The sequence below is a fragment of the Syngnathus floridae genome, chromosome 3 (assembly GCF_059516105.1).
Source record: "Syngnathus floridae isolate MCC-2025c chromosome 3, RoL_Sflo_1.0, whole genome shotgun sequence".
Lineage (NCBI taxonomy): Eukaryota > Metazoa > Chordata > Actinopteri > Syngnathiformes > Syngnathidae > Syngnathus > Syngnathus floridae.
In genome coordinates this window covers 18,423,261-18,450,660 of record NC_142415.1, presented here as the reverse complement: position 1 = coordinate 18,450,660, position 27,400 = coordinate 18,423,261, and the positions used below count along the sequence as shown (strand labels likewise).

Here is a 27,400-nt window from a genome sequence, read left to right as displayed (position 1 = left end):
AATTTTAATTGGACACAAAATGGCCGCTTTCTTCATTTGCAAATGTTTTGATTTGGGAGTGGGCGTGGTTTTGTTTGACAGACATGCGCGAGGGGGCGGGTCTTGTGATTCTCAAAGAGGCAGCGCGCGTCCGTCCGTCCAGTGGAGCTTTTATCGTTCACTTTCACACGTACCCTCGCACTCATCCCGAGCAGGACACCGTACGCTCGCTACTGCCTCCCCCGAAAATGGCACCTCCTTTCCCGGGTACTTCAGGCGCATTCTTTTGCACGACGCGTCGGTGACGTTGGAACCCAAGGTAGAACCCCGAAGTTTTCTTAATTTATTTTTCAAACTTGTATTTTGTGTAAAGTATGACACGTTTTTAAAGACTTCCCTCCTCTTTTTGTCATCTTTTATGTTGATGTCAAAATTGGAGTGCCCTCACGCCGTTTGACGCGTTCTTGCGTAAACGCGAGTCACTTTAGCGTGAATTCATAGAAAAAGATAAACAATTGAAAAGGCTTTATATTCTACTTTTAAAAGCTCCTGTGTCAATTGAACGACTTAAAGGGGAATTTCCACTTGGTTGGCGTTCTTTGTGGTTTGTCACTACGCGTCTGACTGGCAGGTGCTGAGTGACTTTACTGATTGTTTTGTATTTGAAAAGATGCGGTAACTAGAGAAAAAAAAGAGGAACAAACTATTTATAAACTTAATTCGTCATCAAAGAACATTTGAGGAGACATGGCTGATCCTGTTCAGTTTTTTTTTTTGGGGAATAAATTTAACGCGTTCTTTTGATATTACACAGCTAGCAATTATGAAAACACTAATGTAATCTGTGTACCCTGCAGTATTCTAATCCCCAGTCTCCATTTTGCTGTAAAGCTCCTGTTTCTTATTGCCCTCAGTCTCATCGAGTAAAATTGTTATGTCATAACATTCGAGGCTGGAAATGACAAAAATAAGCATGCATGCTTCCACCCTTAGTCTCCTGTTGAATAGCATGTAAGAATACACTAAGGGTCACCTGTCTTCATGCTGCCCTCAATCTCCTCTTGGATAAAATGTTAGTATCATTGAAACATTTGTCGATGCACACCTTGAAAAGGCTTTCTAAAAGGGTAGCAATGGACTGCCAGAGTCTCATACTTTGCTGCAGTGCTCCTTTTTCTCACTCCATCTTAAATAAAAACATCTTGAGGTTTGAGGAAATATGTCTGAAAAATCACAAACTTAACACGTGCTAACGTTAGCTCTGTATTCTACAATATCATACTCCACAGTCTCCACTTTGCTGCACCAGTTCAGGTTCTCGCTTGAATAAGATGCCCAAGTCTTGAACACATTTGACTGTGCACGACTTCGAAATAATGTCTCATACGATCCTCCACAGTCTCCACTTTTCCGCACCGCTCCATTTTTCTCGCGTTTAGCTTGTGCAGGTGTACCTAATGATGCGTCCGACGAGAGTATGAAAACCCCAGTGCAGTTTGATTGTAAACTGCTTCCTTCCTTCCTCATACGCTCACACGATTTCTGCTGCGATAACTTGTCGGTTGCCAAACGCCTCTCTTGCAAGCGCATGGTTCCACTTCTTCTCTTCCTCTCATCTGATTCTGCATGACTTGTGATTATCCCATAAATGCCAAGTTTTTGTGGCATAAACAAATGAGACCATGATAAATCATTTCCAAACTTTTTTTTCCAATTGTAAAGTAGTGTATATTGAAGGGGGGAAGAAATAAACAAAGTTGCATAAATGTGCACACCCTTACAACTGGGAATTTGTCTGTGTTCAGAATTAACCAATCATATTCAATCTCATGCTGTATTGAAAAGAAGTGCAAACCTACCGCTGAATAAAGTTCAGCTGTTCTACCAGGCCCATTTCCTACATTACTAGGTCAATTTCTTCTGCGTTACGGCGATTGCCAACGTTTTCATCTTTGCCTTCATTCGTGCCCGTTTGTGGCGGCCTCACAAAAAAAAATGCTTTAGATTGAAGGAATGGTATACATGCTACATTTTGCGCTTTGTAAATAATTGATTAGCCTCGTTAGGGTAAGCGGTTCAGAAAACGGATGGATGTTTTGAGTGCGTGTCTCCACTCTAACACATTCCGTGGCCCTTAGTGCATCTGAAGGCAGATTAGGTAATAATGACACAGTGGGCGAGGGAAAGGTCTCCCAGGGAAACTGCAATAGCAAAGGCCTTCGCCTTACGGTGAGTGGAGAGCCTTTCCTAATGGCACTTGATTGCAGCACTCCGGCAAATAGACGTTAAAGGCAGCATGCGGCCTTCGAGCCAGCTGCCATCAACGCTTTTGAACGCGCTATGGCGTCATCATAGTAGGACCGGAACCATCTATGCGTACAGATGAATTTAAATGAGGTCATCAATGGTTATAATTAATTTTTTTTCTGGCAATTTATTACTATATTTTTTTTCTAGGGTCTCTGAGAAATTGTACCAGCCAGTGTGTCAGTAAAGTGTACGCTTAATTGTGTAATGGAGAAAAAAATAAATAATTATAATCGTTGACCAGGACTTGTTTATTTATTTTTGCCAACCAGGAAAGATTTCAGGTTGCAAAGTTAGATAATCACTCTAAAAGATGTATTTGCTTTTTCTTTTTTGTGATATCGCGACAGAAAAATTCCAGTGATGGCAATCTGGGGAAAAAAAAAAAAAAAACATAAGCATTGGCTTTATGATGTTTGATCACCCTTTGAATTTGCTTTCATAATTGGCAAGAAAAGCAGCACTTGTCCTTGTCTTTTATTCACCTTTCCACCATTCAGTAAAAAAAAAAAATATATATATATATATACTTTTCAAGAAACAAACATAACCTTCCTTCCAACTTTTTATATTGAACCTTGACACCTATTTACTTGTACAGAAAGAGCCGGAAGCGCGCACTACAAGCCAACGCGGGCCTCCTGTGGATTTTGTGTTTGAGTAGCACAGGCAGTGCAGATGTGTGGGTGTCTCGTTCTTCCTCACTCTCTCTCTCTCTCTCTAGCTCTCCACTTTTTGAATATTTTTTCCGCTTACTTTGGCTCAAGGACGTTATGTAATGTCGGTGAGAGGCTCATCTGCACCAGGGCCAGCTTCACATAGCTGGAAAACGACGCCAAAATGGACGGCCACCATCACTTTTGCTTTCTGCAGGGTTTAATCGCTCGTCCTTTTCACAAAGAAATCCTCTAGTATATAAAAAAAAATGGAAAGAATAATGGTTTTAAGTGTAAAGCAAAACAGTTCTTGCAGCCTGGGAAACTGAAAAGTGGAGTAAGTAGTTGGTAATAATAAATATCCACTTTCAGAGATCACAAAATAAATAAATAATGAAGTGAAGAAATAATGTCGTAACAATTTTTCCAAAATAATTGAATTTTTAAATATTTCTTAAATGTTAGCATTTGACCAACGTTTCACATAAAACATCTGCCACTCTTGGAAAAATATGAAATAATGAAAACAAATGTCAGATAAAAATCTTCGAAACAATTCCCACTGAGATCCAGAAATATCAAATTCATAATGCGTCAGACATCGAGACGTTTGCAGGCAATGTGTGCGAAACAGGATCTTGTTTTCCACCAGCCATGTTGTTCACGTTAGTCGACACAAAAGCGTCACGCTGTTCTTGCAACCATCGCATTTGCAGACCTTGAAAAAAAATCTTTCGGATGCTTTTCAGCATCGCTTTGTTGTCTTTTTCAATCGGCCCGCTGATTGTATTGAGCCGCTTAATGAGTGATTAGCCTCTCTGTTGGTACAAAACATTTCATTTATAAAGACCGGAGTGGATGTAAAAGGGGGGCTCACAGACCGTGAACAATAATAGTGTCATTAAATCTCGGCAGATTTCAAGAACATTCCAGTATGTGCTGAGTATTAGAAGCTAGTCGGCTAATGCTAACCACTGCAAATCTGTTGACTATGACATTAAAGTGGTTTGGACAAGCGCGGCAACTTTTATATCAGCAATTATGTGCTTTACATGTCTCAATACTTTTGTCCATGTATGAACCCTGAACCGGTTGAACTGAGAACTCCATGATCTCGTTCATTGCCAGTTGACCTCCTGTGTACTGCGTCGTTCCTGACCAAAATGGAGCATCTTGCTTTTCATTCAACCTGCGTGGCTCGAAGGCCCTAACTGTGCGCTGGCTTCAGGTTCCTGTTTTTTTTTCGTTTTTTTTTTTTTTTGCGCCAAGCCGTCCTTGCAACGTGAATGGGGAAATGAGTCACGGTTGCCAAGGAAGTGAGAGCGCGTGCGGTCGACTGTAGTCGTTGGCCTTGAATGTCACCATCGGTAGAGCTCGTTAACTCATGAAAATAGAACGATAACCAAAAAAATAAAAAGGATAAGAGTGACGGCAATGATTTGTTTCATTCAAATACATGCGAGTGGCCTGTTCAGATTTTGTTCCTATTCAGTTTTTTTCCTACCCTTTAAATTGGACACACACAAAATTAGATGGACACAAAATATCCATTGGAACAAAAATGTTTTTAGGGTGAATTCCAAGACTCGTGTTTTGAAAAATTCCAACGTTTAGTCATCGAAACAAAGCATGGCATCAAAGTCGTATGCTTGTCATTCATCATCTAAAAGCGCCGTTTACAGTTTAAAGGTCATTTTTGTGAGTCAGAATGTTAAGCGTCCCTCTCCATTTAATGAAGCTTTTTACGATAGCGACAGTCTTCTCAGAACAGCTCGTTTTTGGACACGCTGCACTGCGGCGCTTGAACTTGGCTTCAGGCAACCGGGCTGAAAATTGCCGGCCGCAAAAACCTCTGGAAGGCTTACGGCGGCGTCCAGACATTCCTAACCGTTGGACTGTTCAAACAACTTCCACCTTCCTACACATTCCTTGGCTCTTGACGGCAAAACATAGAAGGTGGCCTTTAAAAGACAGTGTAACACGATCCCGGCCACAAGCTGTAAGCTTTGACAGAACCTCCATTGAAAGTCCGCTGTAGTACGATATTAAAAAAAAAAAAAAAGGCGCCGTCTGGAACAGGAATACACCTCGGCGGCCATTTTAGTGAAGACAAGGATGCTATTATATGGGAATCCTTTGGCTCCGCCCCCCTCTCCAGTCAGCCATAACTCCCAGGAGTCATTTGAGGTAATGAGATCAGTCTGTTCCGCTGACTCCATTGCTCCTGCACAGATGACATCTTTGAGGTCGGAATCCATACAGTGGGCATTTCTGCCCCCCCCCCCTTTTTTTTTTTTTTTTTTTTGTAACTGTTTAAGCAACTGTCAACAATAAATCGGAATAATCGGTTCATCCAGCACTTCTCTACTCCATTACTTTTTCAACTTTTTTTCTTAATTTAAAACAAATTACACACTCCTCCTTTGCTGATCTTGTGATGTTCATTATTTTTGGGATAAGTATGCAAAGAATTATCAAAAGTGCATCATTAGCACGGGATATTAAGAGGTTCCATTCGATTTAAGGCAGCTGTTATCAGACGAGCTCGCTCATGTGTCACGGAGAAGCCGCTCTTAAAATATTTACGACAATTTAATCCACCGTCCACGCATGCTATCGCTTCTTTGTCGCTAAACTAATTTACACGTATCTGTTGAGCGTGGACGTGATGGAATCTAGTCTATTTAAAACAAAAGCTCAGTTCCAAAAGCCTATTTTGCTTTTAGTCTGTCTTCCGAGGTCTCATCTGAGTCTGATCTCCTAAAAATCATATTTATAAGTTGATAGAAATGGCTTAACGATGACGGGTGAAAACATTTTGAAGTTCCATGTTGATTAAATGGATTTGACTGAATACAAATGGAGGCTCCGATTTTATTCAAACAGCTGCATGCGCCAAATGGACTTTAATAAAATGGCGATCATTTGTTTAGGTAATCACTCTGTGCCATCATCACTATCAGGAGTATTACTCTAATCAAATTATTACACACACACACACACACACACACACACACACACACACACACACACACACACACACACACACACACAAAGTCTGTTAACAGAATGGTCATCTGTCATTTCTCCTGTAATCCATATTATATAAGCAGTTCTGCACATTTTGATTATTATTTGCTCCATTTTTTGGACATTTTATTTCTTCCACTGATTGTACCCATTTGAACTTCACAAAATCGAGGCCATTTATTAAACTGCCATCTTGTGTCATCCGCCCAAATTCTCACATTTTTCATGATTTCACATTTTCCGTGGCAACATTCCCAAATTAACACTGACTCTTTTGACCTCTTTCCACATTTCTGGATCATTCCTAACCATTCCAACTTCAAGTTTCCCATTATACAGTCTGACCATTAATTCCACATTTTAGTCATCACCATTCACACGCACTTTTCACAGAAATTCCATTCTGTAATATTTTTTTTAACACCTCACCATGCCGCCCAAACATCCTGTTGCTAGGTAGACTTCAAGATGCATTTATTTTTCATCACTTAAACCGCAAGTTGTGGGACAGTTTGTCACACTCTGGACATGATGTGTTTTTGTTTTTGTGGGAACAGACCGAAATGGACATATCAAAAGAACATTGCTGAGTCGGCGTCTGAAATAACAAGTGTGATATCTTCCGCTGCTTAGCTTTGTTATGATGACTCACTGCTGACAAAGCTTCACTCACCACTTTCATGCCACGAATAGCTACCACATTTCGCCATTTTTTTTTTTTTTTAAACAAAACAACCACTGACATTTTTAACTTTACTTTCAAAAACAAAAACAAGTGACAGGCACACTATCTTGAAACTGTTGCAGTTATTATTTTTTCTTTTGTGTATCGCTACGAACTACTACTATGTAACTGGAGTCCGCCACCTCTATTGGATCTCGTCCGGCAGTGGCTTCATTCCAAGTTGAAGCAAAGTCTCGTCACGAAGTGGTCCAATCCGTCTTTCCCCGAGAACCCACGCCCTCTCCTTCCTCAGAATCTCCTGAAGCCGCCGTCCACATTCTCTGCAGGCGTCAAGTTGCGCTGCCTTGACCGCCAGCTCTTTCTCCAGTCTCTTCTGGTTTTGCCTGGACTTGATCTGGAAAAGTTTGAGATCTTTGACGAGGTGGTCCCTTTGGCGCTTCCGTCGGGCTGCCGCCCGCCACATCTCCTCCGCCAAACACTTGGCCGCTTCCTCTCGCCGCAGCTTCCCCTCCGTCTTGGCGTCGTTCTTCTCGGCCTGGAGCTGATTGGTCAGATACTCAACCTGCTCCCACAGGGGCTTGTTGTCCTTCTGCTTTCGCTCCACCTCAAGCAATAACTCCCGTACCCTCTGGCCCTGGAGCTCCATCCTCAGACTTACCATCCAAATCTGGTCTTTCAGGCCATTCACCTGCTTCACGAGAGTACCGAAAAACACGTGGACCACTAACTGCGTTGCCATCCCGTAGAGTAGGAGCGTGCCTTTCCAAAGGCTGGAAAGAAAGGCCATCTTTTATTTTAATACTTTCCAGGAAGGTTTGATAGTTGTGTAAAGGCTTAGAAATCCCTTCTTTAGGAACTTTGTGAGGTCATAGAATGACAAAATGTCACCGTGGCAACAATGTGTGTGTGGGGGGGTAGGCAGAACTTCTTAAAGAGCCTCTAAGAGTCTTCAAGGCTTTTGATTACATTTGATTATTACCGCGATGACCTGAGAACCGTGCAGTGCAAATTCACTTTTGATGTAATTTGAGTTCCCAAAGTGCTAAAATTATGGCAAGTTTGTCGCCTTTGTGAAAATACCATTTACTACTTTCCTATTGATGAGTTTTTTGGAAGAGTCTTGTATAATCGGCACCAAATTCAAAAACATGCTTTTTGTATCTGTCATTCCCTTTGCCACATTTTATAATTTGTCCTTGGCTTGTTAAATCGAGTAGCGTCACAAGCGATGCTTCAAGCAGTTTGTTTTGCGAGCGCACAAGTGTTTTTCACTTCCAAACAGCATTGGAGAAGGAAATGACCCCGACTTAATTCAATCAGGGCTATTTCAATATCGGATTTGTCTCTCGGCTGATACGTTTAGAATCCATTCTATAGGTCTTCAAATCGATAATTCCTTCTTTGACTCAACAACTGTCACTTAAGGCTAACTTGGCTCTAGATTGAAGCGAAGGCTTGAAGCTTTTTTCTGTTTTGCACATAGGTTATTTCTTATTAATATTATTATGATGATGATGATGATGCACACAGCATTTGAAATCGACACTGATACAGCATCGCACTAATGTTGTTTGTGGTTCAGCATCAAATGAGGCTAATTTAATACCAGTACACATGGCTGGGAGAGCAGCATGGGGCAAGGACAAGGGGCCTAATCCAATCTACCCGTTGCATTGCGGCACTTCCATCAGTCATCTGCTGATGGAGATTCATTAGGTAGCCTGAGAAGGTAGCCCGAAACTAAAATCTAACCCGCGTGGTCAAAGCTGCCATTTTGGGTCAACTGGATCCGCTAGGAAACATGGTGGACTTTTATTTGGCACGTCTGCTAAACACTTCGTGGCTTTTCCGTTTGGTAACTCATTCACTCCCATTGACGACTATAGACGTCAAACTGAATGAGTTAAAAAGAAACAAAAACAGGAAATAACTTTCCATAAATGAAAAGCGGCTCTCCGTTTTGGTATTTCGATACCTAAAGGTTGCCTTAAAAATAATTTCTTGTGTACTGTTACGTACGTAATGGGCTTCACTAGAAAATCCAACGGCACCAAATCACATGAGCACTAAAAGACGTGAGAGGTCTGAGGCATTTGTTGACGTTGGCCTTTTTTAACGACCTTTTGAAGGTAGCTCAGCGCAGGCTGAGAAATGCGTCTCTCGGCTTTCCTTCCCAGAGGTCACCTTTTGTCCCTTATTGAATGCCAACACAAAGAGATGCTATAAAATCACCAATGTGCTTTTAGCCAAAGCGGTGCCTCCAGTTTAAAAACAAAAAAGCTGAGCTGAGATACGGCTATAGTAATCACTTACCCTACCAATGTCCAGAATCTAAAATAATGCTCATTTTATTCTTCTTGGCTTTCATAACAAACTCGCCAATATTTCTTACGATTTTTCCTAAAAGCAGGAAATGTTTCTTTCTTAAGTGTTTCACCAGAGAAAAGAGTAGACTACCTCTCGCTCTCGTTGCTCTCTCTCTCGGTCTTTTTTTTACGACTAATGAAGCAGCAGACAACAAGCGCTTGCTGACGTTCTTTGGCTTTGTCTCCAGGGTTGGGTGACGCCAGTCGACAAGGCTACGACGCCATGAAAAAACCCGACTTGTTCATTCATCCTCTCTGTCAGTACGTTTTAGGCCCTTGCTGTGATTTTTTAATTTTTTTATAAGAGGGACGGGGCCAGAGTAACGTTAGTCTGGAAAAGAACCTGTCCTTGATTTTTAGTCTCTCTAGTTGATATTTTGTTGGCTTTGTTATCCACTGTGATTCATTTAGTGACACAACTGATGACAAATTACAGCACACTTAATATCCACTTGTAACAATGTGGTTGAAACCATTTCCCCCAAATTCATGGGAACCACTGACTTCTGTACGTTCAATTAAAAATATATTTCCTCAGTATTCCATGGTGACATTTACAATAAAACCGTTTTAAAATACATTAAATCTGACATTTAGTGGGTGAATGATTCCTGCAGTGTAAATAGCAGGACGCCTATTTCATATTAGATATTCCTCCAAAACGAGCCACATCAATGCTATCTGAAAGCATCTCGCATTTATTGGCCTCTTTTATGCAGAACACAGCAAAGACCGAACATATTGCACCCCCTAACTGCGCGCGTTCGTACAGCAGCATGGCGTCCCGCAATCAAGCGCTCCGTAATGACAACCCGCTTCATCCCCACCGACTAAAACATAGTCATTCTCGTACCCCGCTAGATTGTTCCACGACATGATCCCTCCATCTCTTTTTATGGCTCGTAGCATCTGTTGCTATGCGAAGGACAAACATGTCTTACACTTATGAGCAGCTGGCGGAAATGAGTTTTCTATTGACAGTGGCGCAAAGTCCACCTCGGTGAGCTTGCAAGCTGGTTGTCTCGCTCTTAAAACCAGGCTTAATTGGTTGGAAATGTATAACTGGAGAATTGCTAAATAGCTAGCTTGCTAGCTTGCACTTTGGGTTAGCTAGAATTTGTGTACGATTGGTCATTGTGAGTCACATGACCCTTGCGTTCTTGATTGTCACCAAACTCGATTCATCCGTGTTGCGAGAAAGCTAGGCTATATTCCCGCTAGCTTTAATAATTAGCCAATTAGCGTGTCCAAAACAAGTCAAAAATGAAATAAAACCAAAGTTCATCAGATTCATTTAAAAATATGATAACCTCCTCAAATATTTGGCTCAAAATCAATTTTATTTCTTCCCTACAGGTCCAAACGACTGTGCTTCATCAGCAGCATGAAGCCGCCAACCTTGTCGCCGTGTCGTGACCCCCAATCCTGGCGTTGATGACCTCTTGTGATGCCCTCTGTTTTCCCTCTCCTCCCCTTCCTCCGGTTGCCCTCCCTCCCGTGCGTCTCGGACCCTCCGAGCCGTTCTCATTACTCCCGAGAGCCGTAGCTGGCAGCATATGAAGGATCGGGCAACATCGGACATAGCAAAGAAGAATTAAGAACATTCACGATGCCAAGGACAAAGGTCACCAAAGTACCATGAGCTAACAAGAACCAGCAACTTTTTTTATTTTCATATTTTTTTTTTTCGGGAGGAAATATTAATCTTTTCAAACCGCACTCGGCCATGCCGGCTAAAGGGAAGTATTTGTTAAATGACCAGGAGCTAAAGAACGAGGCCCTGTACCGCAAGTTCTCGTGCATCAGCCAGTACCAGCCGCTGGTGCTCCTGCTGGGCCTTTCCATGCTCTCCTGCGGGCTCCTCCTGGTCCTCTTCTTCTCCCTCGGACTGGTAAATCTGAATCACAATGAGAATATATTTAAAAGAAAAATATATGTAAATAATATGTCTGCTTATTGTTCCTATAGGGCCTAATTTGCTAAACTTAGCTTAATTTGCTTGCGGCCTTTTTTGTGGCTTCATGTAAATTCATTCATCCATTCATTCATTCAGCTACAATGACTGCATTTTTTTTTTTCTTCCCCTGCCTTGGAAAGTCTCACAGCGCGACGTCAAGAGCAGCCAGTGATGTGAGGCCCTTTTTAAAAAAAGGTTGCCATGGAAACCAGAAAGCTCCAAATACCATGTGTTGATGGCCTTCCCCAAGCAAAGCTTTATCACTGCAGACTTGGAGCTGTCTCTTTGAAACGCCTTTTTTAACCTGACAAAATATTTGTCTTCTCCCTGAAGTAAAACAGAAATAGTTCTCACTGGAGAGTGCTTATGACAATTATTTTGTGACTTAATAATTTAAATCACTTCCATCATTATTTTTATTTTGCTCTGAAGGAGGATAGACCTATACAGGCTATTTATTTGCATCTGTACGTCTATTTTGGGAATCTAAAATAAATAAATAAAATACTTTAGACATAATTTGGATGGGTAAATAATTCAGAAAATTAGCTGGAAAATAAATCAAGTCTAAATAACAATTTTATTTTTAAAAATGTTATATTTTCCAATTTGGCAGACCACCAGCAATACCGCTAGGGACCTCTAGAGGGCCGCGGACCACAGGTTGACAACCCGACAAAGCTCATTTGCTCCCAGCGACAGTGAAATAGATGGCTGTGAGCCGTCTCGACATTTAATTTCCAAAATATTCTCCATTGGGAAGATGTATTAGTAGCTTGTTTGTTTATTACATGATCTTTTTTTTTTTTTCACCAATTGAATGGATCTTTACATCCTCCAAGCCATTAGGAGTCTGGTCGTGTGCTCCATTAATGATTTTGCAACCACTCTGATGGCTGAGTGCTCTTACATAAGAATGTCTGCAACTATCTTGATTGTTCTCCTGCTTTCAAGGTATTTATTAATCTGTGAACTTGATTTTCAGAGCGCCCGGGAGCACTGCGCTTTTGTGAGCGTGGTGAGCAGCGCCTTGTGCATCTTCTTAGCCGTCTTCGTGCTGGTGTGCACCGAAATGCTCTCCCAACGTTGGCGCCGTCCGCTGGGCCTGCTGGTGTGGGCCACGCACCTCGCCATGGGCTTTACCTTCATCTTCTGCGGGCCTGTCGTCCTCCCGTGGGACCAGGTGAAAATTCTGACACTGTAATTTTGACATTGTTGCAAGAAAGCTCTTTACTGAAATAAAAGTTGGAATTTCGCAATAGGTGCCGTTCTTCCTGTTCATCATCTTCACCGTATACACCATGCTGCCGTTCCCGTGGTGGTACGCGGTGGCGCTGGGCGTGGTCTCGTCGCTCTCCCACATCGTGGCACTCACCCTTCGCCTCACCGTGTACAGCGACGTTCCCACGCCTTTCCTCGCCAACCAGGTGAACAATACGTGATCTTTTTTTTTCGCATATCAACTAAAACGTCACACAAATGTAACAATTGCATCTTGTTTTTGTGCGTTTGTGTGTAGCTGCTGTCCAATGCGGTGGTGTTCCTTTGTGGCAGCGTGGTGGGAGCCTTCCACAAGGTTCTCATGGAGAAAACCCTCAGGCAGACTTTTCAGGATACGTTACGATGCCTGAGCATGCGCATGAAGCTGGAGATCGAGAAGAGACAACAGGTTGTTTTTTTTTTTTTAATCAGTTTCCTCGTCGGGTGCAAAATGGATTCCCAAATTTATAATGATTATATAAATAAATTCAATTAAATTAAAAAAATACATAAAAGTAAAAATAAACCGTAATAATAATGTATTATTATTGTTTTTAATTATATTATATTATATAATATTATATATATTATTATATTATATGTATATTATTTCTAATTTTAATTAAAATATTATATATTTTTAATTATATATTTATAATTATATACATTTTTATTGTTCATTTCTATTTATTATTTTATGAATTATTAATACTGAAGTTGAAGTTGTGCCTTCATGAGTGTTTTTTTTTTTTTTTTTTTAATATATCTTTACAAGCACGTGGGGATTCCAATAATTTTGTTCCATATAATCAAACACAATATTTCTCCTTTTTATAGATGTTACAGCTTTGCATTCATCTCACTGAGCAAACACGGCAAGCAAACATGACAGCGATACCGTATAAATAAAGAGCATTGTTACTATGCTCCTCTTCATTTTCATCGTCGTTTACTTTGATCACCGGGAAAATCCATCCCTGGCCGGCCCCCAGTTGACCTCGCTTCAGGATGTTTATGCCCGGTCGGCGCTAATGAAATTTTTCTGCCTCCGCTGGAGTCTTCTTTTGAAATATTTCCCTATTTTTGCCAACAACACTATTACCACATTGGTGGACAGGGCTGTGTGTGGGTGTGTGTCTGTCGTTGAGTGGGAGACGGTGTGTGTGTGCCTGCGAATCAGAAACACACACACATCTCTTTGGCATAAATGTACCTTCAGCTCAGAAAATAAATGTTTCGAGAAAATGTACAGTATGGTGACTAACTATAATGGTTTTTTTTTTTTTTTTTAGGAGAACCTGCTGCAGTCTGTGCTGCCGGTCTACATCTCCATGAAGATGAAGCTGGCCATCATGGAGCGCTTGCAGGACTGCAAAGATAAGGAGGAGCAACAGCGGCTGGTGAAAGACAACAACTTCCACAGCCTCTACGTCAAACGTCACGAAAACGTCAGGTACCAATCGCGAGAGAAACCGTCGATGTGGCTCTTTTTCTGAACACACAATATTTTGGGATTCCCTCCATTGTCTAATAGACTCCATCCATTTACGAAAACCGAGTTCCTTCTCCATCATAAAAGTCAAAGCTCTTCCATATAAACACGACTTTATCAAATTGAGCCGTGAAGCAAATTTCCTTCTGAATGACGGATTAGTTTGCGTCCAGACTGCTTGACCCGCTTACACTTAACGCAATTGTCTCGGATCAGCCTATAAGCAATCCCGTTATATTTTCTTCTGATGACTGCGGAGAAGGATGACTTCATTCATGGAAAAGCACAATTAGGATTCACCGGTGCATTCATTTTCTATATTTTTTTATTTTTCCATTTCCAATAGGTCCTTTTATTCGAGCCTTCCTTTATGTTCAGCCGGTTGATTGATCACCATCCAAAGAACGCACTCAGTCCTCTGTGTACATTTGTGACAATGTTTATGAGTGTGGCTGACAAGACATTGTGCGTCTGTGTTTGCTACGGTTTGTGGGTCTCTCGCCGTATGTGTGTGCCGCAAAGGCATCAATCTCGAGCGAAAGGTCGTAACCCTGACCCCAAGCCCTATAATTACTCCAGTCAAAGCCCTTCGTTGAGTCTCATCTACAAGGTCCGTTTTGTCCAAGTCATTCTGAGAGGTGATGATTTTTATTTTTTTTTTCTTCAGCCCAGGCTGACAAGTTACTTCAATATATCGACTGTATACTTTAGAATACTGTACAGTTGAGTCAAACATTTTCCCTTAGGAAATAATGGAATGAAGTCATTGTTGACCTGTCACCGTGGTAACATGTTTGTTTGACTTTTTTTTTTATTGTTTCACGGAAAGTATTCACAGTGCTTCGCTCTGTCTACATTTTATGTTACTGCCTCATCCCAAAGTCTAATAAATCTTTTTTTTAAAGATGTTAGCGTCTTTAATAATATATTCTACCTTGCAGTATTCTCTACGCCGACATTGTGGGCTTCACTCGATTGGCCAGCGATTGTTCCCCCAAGGAACTCGTCGTCATGCTCAACGAACTGTTTGGAAAGTTTGACCAAATCGCCAAGGTCAGATCTTTGTATTATTAGCAACGTCACATGTCATTTTTATATTGTAATCCGAGCATGTGGGAGGGGTGAAAATATTGAAAAGAAATTTTGTCTATATTTCATATTTTCACTTATTGCGGATCATGTAGGAAAATGTTGTTTGTCCACTTTTTTTTTTTTTTCCAGGAAAACGAGTGCATGAGAATCAAGATTCTGGGAGACTGTTATTATTGTGTATCAGGTCTGCCGGTGTCTCTGCCCAAACATGCCAAGAATTGTGTGAAAATGGGCCTGGACATGTGTGAAGCCATTAAGTGAGTAATTCAAATACTCAAGTGACTCCATTAATATACGTACATAGGATTATTTTAATAATATGGTGATGATTTTGTGGATTAATTGAGGAATTAAAATTAAAAAATACTTTAAATTTCCATTCCTTTTTTCAAAACCAGGACATATCAAATTTATAGAGCCCAAAAAAGCACATAAAAAATAAAATAATTGGGATTCATTGATTGTCAAAAATTCATTTGATAATCGATTAGTTGTCGATTGATCGGATTAATCGTTGCACCTCTAGAGTAGTATTTGTGTTTGTAGCCTTGTTGTGGTTTTATTTGTGACAGGCAGGTACGAGAAGCCACCGGCGTGGACATCAACATGCGAGTGGGCGTGCACTCGGGCAACGTGCTGTGCGGCGTGATCGGCCTGCGCAAGTGGCAGTTTGACGTGTGGTCACATGACGTGACTCTAGCCAATCACATGGAGTCGGGCGGCCTTCCCGGGTAAGCGCTGCGACTCACACACGATCCTGTAGATGCGTGTTGACTTTTTTTTGTAGCATCATTTGCTAAATTATGGCCAAAACTGGCGACAACAACAAAAAAATGTCATCATGGTCATTATAGACGTGTTCACATCACCGAGGCGACTCTGAAGCACTTGAACAAGGCGTACGAAGTGGAAGAAGGCGACGGGCAGCTTCGGGATCAATACCTCAAGGAGCTCAACGTCAGAACCTACCTTGTTATTGACCCTCGGGTGAGTTTACGACCTTGTCTGTCTCTTGACAAAGCACTTGATGCTTCTGATGCAGCCACTTGAAAACCTTCGTTTGCATGATGTGGAGCGAGAGTCGAGAGTGTCCATATTCTGCTCAAGTTGGAGAAAAAAAAATGGTCGCAATTAACGACACAGCCTGTGTTTGTCTACCTCCAAGTCCAAAGATCCAACGCAGAGCGGCCGCAGCGTCCCCAAACCTCGCGTCAACGACGGCCTGAAGATGCGGGCGTCCGTGCGCATGACCCGCTACCTGGAGTCCTGGGGGGCAGTCAAACCGTTCGCCCACCTGCAGAGCCGAGAGGGATTCGCCGCCGACCCCCTCGGCAACGGAAAGCCGCTCAGCAAAGTAAGCCGAATCTCCTCATGATTAGTTTATCTGTAAGAATTGCCACTTAGTAGCCGACAAGAAACTCTACGTTGGCTAATCCAGTTTGTTTTTCAGGACATCCCACTGCGAACAGCACCCAGCTCCAAGATACCTGACAGGTAAAAAAAAAAAAAAATATTTTGACCATCTTTCAATCATCAATTGCTAGTCAACCAGCTCTATTTGTCCAATTTTTCCCAAGATTGACACGGCATTTTGTCATTTTTGTGTTATTCCTTGTTGCACTCCTCCTATGACAGCTTTGATGAATCACTTGAAGAGCGGTTCTCCTTGTCCACACCCTCGTTCAGCAGCCATAAGTGAGTTTGGGCCCCTGGCACGGTGCAGGAGCCTGAAATTAAGAAATGGACACCACTTGAACTGTGAATCGGATTCACGCATTGTAGTTCCCGCAAATCGTGGCCTAGATATATTTTCTTTGTAGAATTTGGGAATACAGTGTTCCCCTTCATTTGTGTAATTGCCTAGAGATCCCACAAGGTGGCAACAAAGCATTTTTTTTCTATTAGACAAGGCTATGACCTGACTAGATGAAGCTCCTCCCATTAACAGAAGCCACCAGAGGGCGCCGTAGCAATATTATGCAATATTATTGATATTGGACCGACTTGGCCTGAAGCTGAGAGCTCAATATCTCAAACGTCTTTATCTGTGCGTCCCCCTCAACAAAAATTCCGAAACGCTGTATTCGAGGTCTGGCCACTATTTGAGGTTATACAATCATCGATTTGACTTGAAGCTGGGCGAGAACGACCACGTGAGCGGCGAGTCCTAACGTCCCGACACTAACCTCGGTGGGGCCGTTGCACTTTTGTTCCTACTCACCACTGACACCGCTTACCTCCTCCCAGGATGATGCCGACGTGCTCTCTAACCGGGGCGGGGCGGGGCGGGGTGTGTATGTATCTGCTGTGTGCATCTGTACGGCGGCTTCCTTCCTGCCAGATAGCACGAGGGGGCTTCCCTTTGTCCCCTGAACTGCTCATCTAACTCCCAGCATCCGGTTAACCCCACCCCCCACCCTCTCTGTTCACCACACGCATGATCTATACAGGCACTTTTTCCCTGACTAATGTGCACACAGCGGCCATTAAACGCCTCGTGTCTCTTTGTCATTAATGGCGTCTGTTTCTGGGACGCAGGAACAAGTCGCAGAAGAGTCGCTTCGACGAGGAGCTCCACAACGAAATGACCACCACCATAGATGAACTGGGCAGCAAGTAGGTCCATTTCAGAGGTGACCTCAGAAAACATGTGGCTCAAATATTTCAATTAGCAGCCTCCTGCTTTCCAGGTTCCACCTTCTTCTATTACACAAACGATGGCGCTGATTTTAAACAGCAGCTGCTCCGTCTAATGTTTTATTCTTTGTTATGGCCTCCTTCCCAAGACAGTGGTACAAGTCTGAGGAGAGCGGCAGTTTAGCCATATGGTTTCCAAAGAAAGACCTTGAGAAACAGGTCATTTGAACACACACACAAAAAAAATTTTTTAAAAAAAACCCTCCCATTTTTTTCTTCATTTCAAATGCTCTCTTATTGTCTCCAAAGTACCGGGCCTTGGATCTTCCCATGTTCAAGCACTACGTGGGCTGCGCCGCCGTCATCTTCCTCTGCATCTTTTCAATCCAGATGTTCGTCACCAGGGAGTGAGTATTATATGAAATAAAGGCAGAAAAATGGAGGGTGACTGATAATCTGTGCCAACTGTTAGTCGACAGATTCTCGGAGTGACGTTCGCGGCGTTGGCGTGTGTCCTGCTGCTGACTTTGGCCATCTGTTTTGCAGCGCACATACAGGTCGGTGCGGAAAACACACATACTAATAATTGGACATATTAATAATCATTATTTAGGGACACAATGCGTAAAAAAAAAAAAATCGTAATTAAAAACTAAATAAATATGCTAACGGGCAAACTACTTGTTTGGTAGTCTTGTTAGGATTTTGTGGACTAAATTTAATTCACAGACAAGCTAAATAATCTCAAATTCATATTTTAAGTGTGTTAATAAATATCTAAAATCTTTGCAGATGTGGACGGGTTGCTTGGGGTCCGAAAATGACTTTCTTTAGCTTCTCTGCGCCCTTGACGGGAATAGTCGACCCTCACATATCACGCGTGACAATGAATGTCAGATATCTTCTTTCTCCGAGTAACTTCTCTGCCTGTGTGCGTAGCGCATGTTTCCAGAGAAGCTGTCAGGCTGCCAGTGGTTGGCATCGGTCTCTGAGGCGGTGGTGAAGAAACCGTGCGTGCGCCTCCCCCTGGCCGCCGTCACCACCGTCGTCATCGTTCTCTTGGCAATCTTCAACCTGGTGAACAAGAAACCCCTCTCATAAGAAGAAGAAAAAAAAACTCCAAGCCTGGCTTATTTTCGTTTTCCGAACTTCTTTTCCTTTAATCCCGCAGTGCTTCGTCCAGGCACATTTTCCAGAATGTTCCACTGGTGATGTTCCCACCCTGAGTCACGCAAATGCTTCCCAACGACTGGAATCAGAAGGAGGACTCTTCTATCTGCCTGTGAGATGCTACTTTCAAAGTTTGACGTCCAAATTGGACAATAAAGAGGAAATATCATTTTAAAATATTATAATCAAAATGTCCGGTGTTTATTACTGTTCTATTTTTTTTTACTGGGGTATTTTTGAGTCATTGTTGTTGTCCTCCCACCAGTATTCCGTGTACTGCTGCATCCTGTCCCTGATGGCTTGCGGCGTGTTCCTGCGGGTCAGCTTGGAGCTCAAAGTCCTCTTCCTCGCCCTGTCGTCCAGCGCGTACTACATCATCATCCTCAGCACCAACAAGCGGCTCTTTGTGGCCTACGCCAACGTCCTCCACGCTCAAATTACAGGAGAGGGCAACTGCAGCAGGTGGGACTCGATACCGCGATAAGGTCGGTAATGTAATAATAAGTCTTATAAAAAACAGGCTCTGTGGAAAAACCAAGTATCCGGTCACATAGGGGGGGATTTAGAGCCAAGCGTGTACGGAGAGAGAGTGTTACGCAACCTTTATTGGGATGGACACTTGGTCTGGAACAAGCCTTAAAGGTCTTAAGTTGTTCCAATTGCAAACACAAAAAGAAATAAAAAATGGAAAGCATGAACATAGGAATATACAAATAAGCGGAAAGTAACAAAAAGATAAATCAATTAATTACATCTGGTGAAAAATGGAATTTAAAAAATGAAAACAAAATTATAGGTAACTATTTCCAAAGGATTTCAAACTATTTTGAAACACAAACTAAAAAAACTATTTTCCTTAAAGTATCCAAAAATTAATACGAAAAAAATTAAAAATGAGGACAAATAAAAAAAGTAACTAAGTAAAAGTCAAATAAGTGTTTTTGTTGCGGGCAGCCTATCAGACGAGTCGATGGTGAGGCTGGTGGGCCTGGTGAAGCACCCCCAGGTGATGAGCTGCATCTACATCACCTTGTTCCTGGTCACCATGCTCATCATCTCTCAGCAGGTGCTCACCTAGTCTTCAACATCATCAGCGTTAGCATGGATCCAAATCAACGTGTGGATTTGCGTGTGTTTCAGAACGAGTCGTGCTTCCGCCAGGACTTCCTGCTCAAGTACAAGAACCGCACGGAGCAGGATGAGATCGAGACCCGGGAGAACTTGAATCGCCTACTGCTTGAGAATGTGCTGCCCGCTCACGTGGCCTCGCTCTTTGTGGGCGAGAATAAGAAAAATGAGGTGAGCCCATAACCTGGACAGCGGCTTTAATGATGTGAACGCCGGCCGGAATACCTTCTAAGGAAATCTCTCCCCCTCCCCCCGCCAAACAGGATCTCTACTACAAGTCGTACGACTGCGTGTGCGTGATGTTCGCCTCGGTGCCCGACTTTAAGGAGTTCTACACCGAGTGCGACATCAACAAGGAGGGTCTGGAGTGCCTGAGACTCCTCAACGAGATCATCGCCGACTTTGACGAGGTGCTTCCCGTTGCTCCTTCATTCCGTGCAATGGAATCCTCATCATCATCATTACCTGATGTTTCCCAACAGCTGCTCTCCAAGCCAAAGTTCAGCGGCGTGGAGAAGATCAAGACCATTGGCAGCACGTACATGGCAGCGGCGGGCCTCAGCGGGACGCTCGGTCAGGAGAACAACCAGGTGGGGGAGGTGTTATTCTTCTGCGTATCTCATTAAAGAGTTTGGCACCACCATTTGGTCGACGTGCCCAAACGTGCGAGTGTGTGTGTGTTTTCCAGGACAGGGAACGTCAGCAAGCGCAGATCGGCATCATGGTGGAATTTGCCATGGCGCTCGTCGGCAAATTGGACGGCATCAACCGACATTCCTTCAACAGCTTCAGGCTGCGCGTGGGTGAGTTTGCGCTCAAACAAACCAAAGAGAAAGTGTGTGCGTGAGTGTGTGTGTGTGTGAGTGAGGACGGATGGGAAAGCTTACGTCATCTTGGCAACGCTAAGCTCCCGTGACTTCCCCGCTGCCAAATTTCATCAGCACTTTACAATTCTGTACTTGATTTATCATCATGTCTGTAACAGCCATCTTTTACTTACTTTTTTCCTGTCCTTTATGAATGGTAGCGATCCAGAATGGAATTATTACGTCGTCACATTCTGCTTTTTTTTTTTTTTTTTTGGGAGGGAGGGAGGAAGTCTCTTGCACACTGATGCTAGTTTTCCAAAAGATAATTCTGTTTCTGTTCCGTTTAAAACAGCTTGTTTTGATTTTATCTCGTCCTTTTTCATCTATTCAAATAACCTTGAACGCAGTACTGACAGGCAGAGGAAGTCTGCCATTTTAGAAAGTTTATCTTTTTGCTTGATTCCTACCAAATGTCTGTTTCTGCAAACTCTAAATTACAAAACATGAGTTTTGGACATCGCGTGTGGCCTGTTCGGCATGTTTGAACATTAAATTTTCATTTTTTTCCTGCAGGTATTAACCACGGTCCCGTGATCGCCGGCGTGATCGGCGCCAGGAAGCCTCAGTACGACATCTGGGGCAACACCGTCAACGTGGCCAGCAGGATGGAAAGCACCGGCGAGCTAGGAAAGATACAAGTACGTCCGAGCTCCCCCATTTCTAGCTACAAAGAAAATTGTAGCTCAGGCGTCAAGCCAGAGAAAAAGTGATCAAATTGTGCACGTGTTGACCGGCAGGTGACAGAGGAGACGTCGGACGTTCTTCACAGGCTGGGCTACTCGTGCGAGTGCCGCGGCTTCATCAGCGTGAAAGGCAAAGGAGAGCTCAAGACCTTCTTTGTATGCACGGACACCAGCAAGCAACAAGGCATGGGCCTCAGCTGAGGTCAGGAGGTCACGCTTGAAAAACTTGACGCTCGCTTATCCACACCAGGCAAGTGTTTACGCACCCCACCCCCCCCACACAGGACAAAAAGTGACTAATGCAGCTGGGCTCCTGCGGTGGTGCCACAACTACAGGAACTGAGCTGGATTTTAGCTCAAGGTGGATTTTTTTTTTTCCCGTACAAACTGGAGACGGACAAAACATCTGAAAAACATTACCTTCATACAAGAACATTTGACAACCTGTGTAATTCACAGAATAGATTCTTAATTGGTTTTTGGGGCATGTCCACCCATGTTGCGGTGATTTTGGGGTGTCATGTCACGCACCCCTGAAACATCAGCATACATGCACTTGTTTAACTGATTACGATAGGGAAGAACACCTGTAACTTTTGTACTTTATTGATCATGAAAAAAAAAAAAATTGTACTAAACCATTTTTTTTTTGGTAGGCATTTTGTGTCCGATAAAACAACAGATTCTGTTTGTGGATCATTTTGTCGGCTTTGTTACTGTGTAATGAGAAAGACGCACACGTGTTGTGGTTAGGCGGGTCATATTTTGCATATTTTGAATAGGACGATGTGAATAGCTGTGTCATTGACAAGCATGTCATCATGTCGGAGTGACGTCATCATGCTTACTTGCTTACTTGAGGCATGTTGCTTCTCGAGCAGGACTGATCGGAGCATTCATCTCGTGGCCTTACTACACCACCATTTTGTCTGTAAGTGTTTGAATATGATTAACACTGTCGTAGAATTGGCCTTTTCTGCGTGTGAACAAAATGTTCGAAATAAATTATTTACAGTGGGTGTATTGTTAATTAAAAACAGTTTATTGAATGTCACACAATGAGGATTTTCTGTTTTTGTACAAAAAACATTTTTGAAGTTATTAAACAGCAGTAACTGGCAGTGGATCCTGACAACTCGGCGAGGTGTCCATGGGTTCAATCGTCTCGCGCACTGAAACAAACGGGGACGTTTCGGTAAGTTTCAAACTGAATGCTGACTGCAACGGCTGTGAAGGGAACAAAAAAAAAAAAAAGATGGACGTATTCACCTGTGGTGAGGTCAATGAGGTTCTCGGGAGGAAGCGCAATGCCCATGGCCCTCCTAATGGCCCAAACGCTACTGATGTCGCGTGGTGCCACTTGGCCCGCCAACTCGGCCAGGTTGCCCGTCACCTTCTCGGCTGCGAGCAAATATACAAAGACGTGATTTTTATTTTTGAAAAAGTAATTGTACAGTAAGACTTGTCTGTTAAATGTTGTTTAAACTGTAGGGACTCAAATTGATAATACAGCTATTTTATATATATATTTTTTTTTTACCCAGATCCAGCTCCTTGGTGCTGGGCGCCAGCAGGCAAATCATGTTGGGCGGTTGTTTAGCACTCAGACGTTCCCTCTGTGCTTCATGCAGCTCTCGGAGTAGCCGCGTGGTCTCGTCCAATTTCTGCTGCACGTCTGCTGCCACGACAACACAATCAAAGTTATTGATCCTCAGTGAGGCGGCACATCATGTCTCTTTGCCTTTCGTGTTGACGCTTTATTTTTTCTTATACCTCCAGGGAGCTCGTCTGCAGCGAGTGGCTCCGTTTGACTGCAGCCCGTGTCCGGTTGGAATGTCTGAAGGGGAGAGCGAGAGACAGCATATCCAAATTAAAACATGTGTCTTTTCATGCCAATATGGCCATTTGTAGGTGTCCCCGTGAACAGATTTTGTCCAATTATAACCAAATTAAAGATGCCCCGCCCCGTTTCTTTGTAGGCGACCCTGCTGGCAGAAATGTATCCACGTAACAAGCTGTGAGTGGCAAGCTGAGCTAACTGGAGGGATGCCAAGAATGGCAAACAAGACAGACTAAGTGCGCGCGCGCTGTAAGGGGCCATTCAGCAGGCGGCCAACGAAAACACAAAACTCCCCTCCGAGGTCTCGGCCGGCTGTGTTTTGAAGATGTTTCCATTTGGATCACAGTGAGCGGCCACCGTTGTTGACACAGCTGCTCAGAAGAACATGCGCTTTGACTTACAAACAAGCTGGTGAGGCTCCCCCCCCCCAAACTTTCACTGACATTTTGCACTGGAATGTGAGAGGCGGCAAACAGGTGCGTGGACCCTCGAAATGCCCCCCCCCCCCACCACCCACGTGCACTTGACTCACTTCTGTGTCAGCTTTGTCCTCTTGTGACAGCTCCTCCACCTGCTGAGTGCACACAAACAAAATTAAGTTTCATTAGAACACTTTATTTGCAAAAAAAAAACATAACTTACTGATTCCGTCTCCTTCAGCGTTTTGGAATGCTCGCCGTTGGTCAGGGCATCCAGAAGGTTATCGGCCATTTTGTAGACGTACTCATCCGACTTGGACAGAAACTCTGACACGCTGCCGACAACACGTATTGATCTCATTAACGGGGGACAAGAACAGCTATGGAATAAAGGTGGGTGTTTTAAGAAAGTCCCAAGTTGGTGTGGTCTAAATCAACCGTAGTTAAGTCTGAATTTTTGCTCGGTAACAGAAACCTTTTGCTCTCATTAACAGCAGGAAGCGTCAAGTTGTGTTAGTTGAACTTTACAAGTTGGTCATAACTGACCTGTCCGAGCCCTGGAGGCTGGACTCATCCCCGTAGAGGCTGTAGATGAGGTCTGAGTCGTCCTTACTAACATTGGAGAAGCTGGAGTCGTAGGCGGGCGCGTAAGACGTGAATGGCCCGTAGTTCATGTAGCACACTGCGAAGCGGACATGTCAGCGAACTTGACATTTTTTTATTTATTTTTTTAAATAACCTGGTGTGACGCGGTTTCTCTTGTCCTCCCGGAAGCCCTGGAGGCAGTTAACGCCGCTTTGCAGACGGGTGGACATCATGCCCAGTTTGACGGGGCAATATCCCGCCTCTGTGGAAACGATCGTGAGGCAAAGACAAACGTTTTGTAACGATCTGCTTCAACATGTTTTGATCTCGCAATGCCGTAGCGCTACTGTTGTTTTTGTTGCCTTTACCTCCGGCGGAAGGATCGGCTGGGTTGACAAAAGCCAGAGTGGTGGAGCCATCACACTGCCTCTGCCTGCTAAACTCCAACTGAGAAAGAGGGGGGGGGGAATGACGCAATTGAGACAGACCTCCACCAAGGCAGTTGATGCGTTATGTCGGACATGTTTGCTCACGTCGCAGTGCAGCACTCGATTAGACAGTTTCCCCCCAGACTCTTCGATGACCTTGCGGATTTCCGCCAGCTCTTTTTCCGCTTCTTCTTCTTTGGCGTCCTTGTCTGGTCTGCCGGCAATTGAAAGGCGACAAAAGAGCCTTTGGTTTGCTGCGCTATATTTCTGTCTGCTCGGAATTCAGTGTGCGTCATCTTTTATTGTTGCAAAACGCTCAAACGTAAAGAATGTGAACATTTACATCAGACGTTTAGCATGCTCGCTACAACCTGTACTGTAATTAGTGGGAGCGTATCGCGATGAGTCAGAACTATGTACAGTTGAGTGCCAACTATTTGTATGCTAACACCTAGCATGCTAGCAGCCTGAATTTGCACGTCAGTGACTGATTAAATAAGTATCGGCCAGTTGCTCGCGTGCAAGCTGTTAACAAACCAACAATTAGTATGTCGGCATTTGGCTGTAAACGGATTCCAATTCCAAAGTCATGCCTTCGATTTCTATTTCTCCAGCGGCGGTAAATAACTTTGGAATCTCGTGTATCTCCGCCACGTAAATGCACATCTGCCGTTTTGATAGCCAGGTGAGGTCCCATGTGTTTCAAGGAGTAGGTAGAACGCCAAAGACGTCACAGAACGAGACTGGACACGCTCAAAGACATTCCCGGCGTTCTCGGCCTGCGGCTCCATGAAGCAGCGTTTAAAGGGGTCATCAGGAAAAAAAAAAGAAAGAACAGAAGGAGACACATGGTAGTGAAAGAGAACCTGGGTGTGCCTGGTGTCTGCGAGCGCTCGCTGCTCTCTGTGCTGGCTTCTCTTTTGGTCACCAAGCAGGGCAGCCCTTGATCCAGACACTTCCCGGTGGCCTTGTCAGACGGACTCAGACCGGACATGAACTCAATGCTCTGCTTTAGGCTCTCCAGACGCTCCTGTAAGGTAGGTGGAGGAATGTTACAAAGCGTTGTGCTGCCCCAGTGTGGTGGATCTCTACCTTGCTGAGGATCTTCATGCCCGAGTGCAACAGCTTCCGAGCGGCTTTGTGGTAGATGGTTTCGGGCTTGTTGTAGGCCATGGCGTTCTCGCACATTGTCCTGAAGTCCATCTGCAACGACAACAAAAATGAGCTGTAAAACCTTCTGATGCAATGTTGTGTATATCTAACAAAAACCTTGAGCTCGTCCAAAGAAGTGTAGCATTGTTTCTTGACTTTGTCTTTCATGGTGCTGAAGTCCATGGGCTGCCTGATGATGGCTGAGTAGCCTGGAGCAATCAGATCCGTCACGGGGAAAGTGAAAAACGCGCTGGGGTCTTTCCTGCCCACAAGAAGCACATGTTATTATATATTGATATATTATAATACTTTATTTAGGTCAAGGTATTGCTGTAGTTGTGAGGAATAACTCCAGGTGTAGGTCAGCAAAATGATGAAATACCTTTGGAGCTGTCTGATCAGCTGGTTCAACGCTTCCTGTAGGGGAGTTTGTTCTTTTTCTGCTGAAGATGTCATAAAAAAAAAAAATAAAAAAAAAATATAGTCAACTGAGAAGAAGACTTGTGTTTCTTTGAAGATACCTTCCAGTTTATCCAGCTCCGATCGGATGGGAGTCCTGCAGTTTTCCCGTTCGTCTTCTCCATCCCCATCTTGGCCCTTCTTCTTTTTGATCATCTACAGTAGCAGCGCCAAATAATCAATCAACTAAACACACCAAGAGAACAGAAGCTTCATTACCTTCTTCTTTCCTTTGTCGCTGTCAGGTGTTCCACAGTTCCTCTCTTTGTCCTTCTTTTTCTTCTTCTTCTTGTCTTTGGTCTTATCGCAGTCCGGCGACTGGTCATCATAAAAAGTGTCCCGGCTGGAGCTCCCAGTGGTCACCTCATTGCCGGAGACCTTTAGGACCAGCTTGAGTGGTCTCTCTGCATAGTCTGCAAAAACAACCATTAAGAGACATGCTGGACAATACGACCTCGAAATAAAATATAAAAACTTTATTTACTTACACAAATTAACTGGCAAATCAATATACAAACAAAGCCTGACTATCTTAAGTTATATATAATTGTGACTTATGCAGCTGAGCAATTTGCACTACTGGGCAGCCCTAGCATTAGCAACATAAATTTGTGATAATACAAGAGTAACACGATTATTACGATTTGCAAACCCTGGCCAGCAAAACGGCAAAAGCCCGTAGAGACATAAGAACTGGCTAGCTGGCAAAGTGACGTAAAAAGACCATTCAAATGCTACCTGCTAGCAACAACAGTGGCAGCTACACATGAGTAATTACCAAATGTATAAGATACACACCGGGATTTTTTTCATTTAAAATCGTCTTGTCCACTTTTAATTTAATATATTAACATGATTTTAAGAAAGGTAGTCCAGCTATTATATTAGCATCGAAGCTAAGTCGTCAGGGACCGTGTCATCAAGTAGTTGAAAAATTAAAAAAAAAGCCTAAAAGGCCGTTGACAAGTCGTTAGATGTTATATATATATAAAAATTGATTAAATACCGTCATATGCATGTTTATCCGACTTGTGCTTCTTGTGTTTCTTTCCCATTGTTTGTATTTTGCTCAGGCAATTTCGTCACCACCCACCAGCAACTTTCTTCTGACGACAGCAAACAGGAAGCTCTGAGCCCTCGAGCGCCGCTGAGAGGCGAGGCGGTGGAATTGCACTCAGAAGCTTTTCTCGCCAGCAGGGGGCAGGA

The 27,400-nt window shown here is 43.4% G+C and overlaps 2 protein-coding genes across 7 annotated transcripts; one reads left to right on the top strand and one right to left on the bottom strand.

Moving 5' to 3' along the window:
• The first annotated feature begins 131 nt into the window (after positions 1 to 131).
• Positions 132 to 22,370, top strand: adcy7 (adenylate cyclase 7). Of its 2 annotated transcripts, XM_088370700.1 has the most exons (28): positions 132 to 298; positions 10,380 to 10,914; positions 11,966 to 12,163; positions 12,243 to 12,407; positions 12,500 to 12,649; positions 13,533 to 13,693; positions 14,674 to 14,785; positions 14,954 to 15,081; positions 15,397 to 15,555; positions 15,679 to 15,811; positions 15,990 to 16,178; positions 16,275 to 16,318; positions 16,460 to 16,519; positions 17,363 to 17,440; positions 17,611 to 17,680; positions 17,771 to 17,868; positions 17,934 to 18,018; positions 18,401 to 18,538; positions 18,633 to 18,743; positions 18,897 to 19,093; positions 19,586 to 19,697; positions 19,772 to 19,930; positions 20,023 to 20,169; positions 20,242 to 20,349; positions 20,448 to 20,562; positions 21,142 to 21,266; positions 21,366 to 21,513; positions 21,596 to 22,370. In XM_088370700.1, the coding sequence occupies exons 2-27, from the start codon at positions 10,750 to 10,752 to the stop codon at positions 21,510 to 21,512; spliced, it is 3,354 nt and encodes a 1,117-aa protein (XP_088226826.1). In that variant the 5' UTR covers positions 132 to 298; positions 10,380 to 10,749; the 3' UTR covers position 21,513; positions 21,596 to 22,370. The 2 variants fall into 2 exon arrangements, with proteins under 2 accessions (XP_088226826.1, XP_088226827.1); XM_088370701.1 differs by lacking the exon at positions 16,460 to 16,519 and having other exon boundaries at positions 133 to 298; positions 21,366 to 22,370.
• Positions 22,333 to 27,326, bottom strand: brd7 (bromodomain containing 7). 5 transcript variants are annotated; one of them, XM_088370702.1, is made up of 17 exons: positions 27,201 to 27,326; positions 26,414 to 26,607; positions 26,257 to 26,350; positions 26,118 to 26,178; positions 25,853 to 25,997; positions 25,676 to 25,786; positions 25,450 to 25,613; positions 24,689 to 24,797; positions 24,524 to 24,602; positions 24,310 to 24,417; positions 24,117 to 24,252; positions 23,794 to 23,905; positions 23,684 to 23,725; positions 23,085 to 23,148; positions 22,852 to 22,989; positions 22,581 to 22,712; positions 22,333 to 22,483 (listed from the first exon to the last, which is right to left on the bottom strand). In XM_088370702.1, the coding sequence occupies exons 1-17, from the start codon at positions 27,247 to 27,249 to the stop codon at positions 22,413 to 22,415; spliced, it is 1,809 nt and encodes a 602-aa protein (XP_088226828.1). In that variant the 5' UTR covers positions 27,250 to 27,326; the 3' UTR covers positions 22,333 to 22,412. The 5 variants fall into 5 exon arrangements, with proteins under 5 accessions (XP_088226828.1, XP_088226829.1, XP_088226831.1 ...); XM_088370703.1 differs by having other exon boundaries at positions 22,852 to 22,986; XM_088370705.1 differs by having other exon boundaries at positions 23,684 to 23,722.
• Positions 27,327 to 27,400: the final 74 nt, after the last annotated feature.

Excerpts from the sequence above, each read along its gene's own strand:
- brd7 (XM_088370702.1), bottom strand. The coding sequence starts at position 27,249 with ATGGGAAAGAAACACAAGAAGCACAAGTCGGATAAACATGCATATGAC. Across the intron at positions 26,179-26,256 it reads GGAGCTGGATAAACTGGAAG|CAGAAAAAGAACAAACTCCC; the intron begins GTATCTTCAAAG and ends TGACATCTTCAG. Across the intron at positions 22,484-22,580 it reads CCTCATTGACCTCACCACAG|TGCGCGAGACGATTGAACCC; the intron begins GTGAATACGTCC and ends CGTTTGTTTCAG.
- adcy7 (XM_088370700.1), top strand. The coding sequence starts at position 10,750 with ATGCCGGCTAAAGGGAAGTATTTGTTAAATGACCAGGAGCTAAAGAAC. Across the intron at positions 16,179-16,274 it reads ACGGAAAGCCGCTCAGCAAA|GACATCCCACTGCGAACAGC; the intron begins GTAAGCCGAATC and ends TTTGTTTTTCAG. Across the intron at positions 20,563-21,141 it reads CAGCTTCAGGCTGCGCGTGG|GTATTAACCACGGTCCCGTG; the intron begins GTGAGTTTGCGC and ends TTTTTCCTGCAG.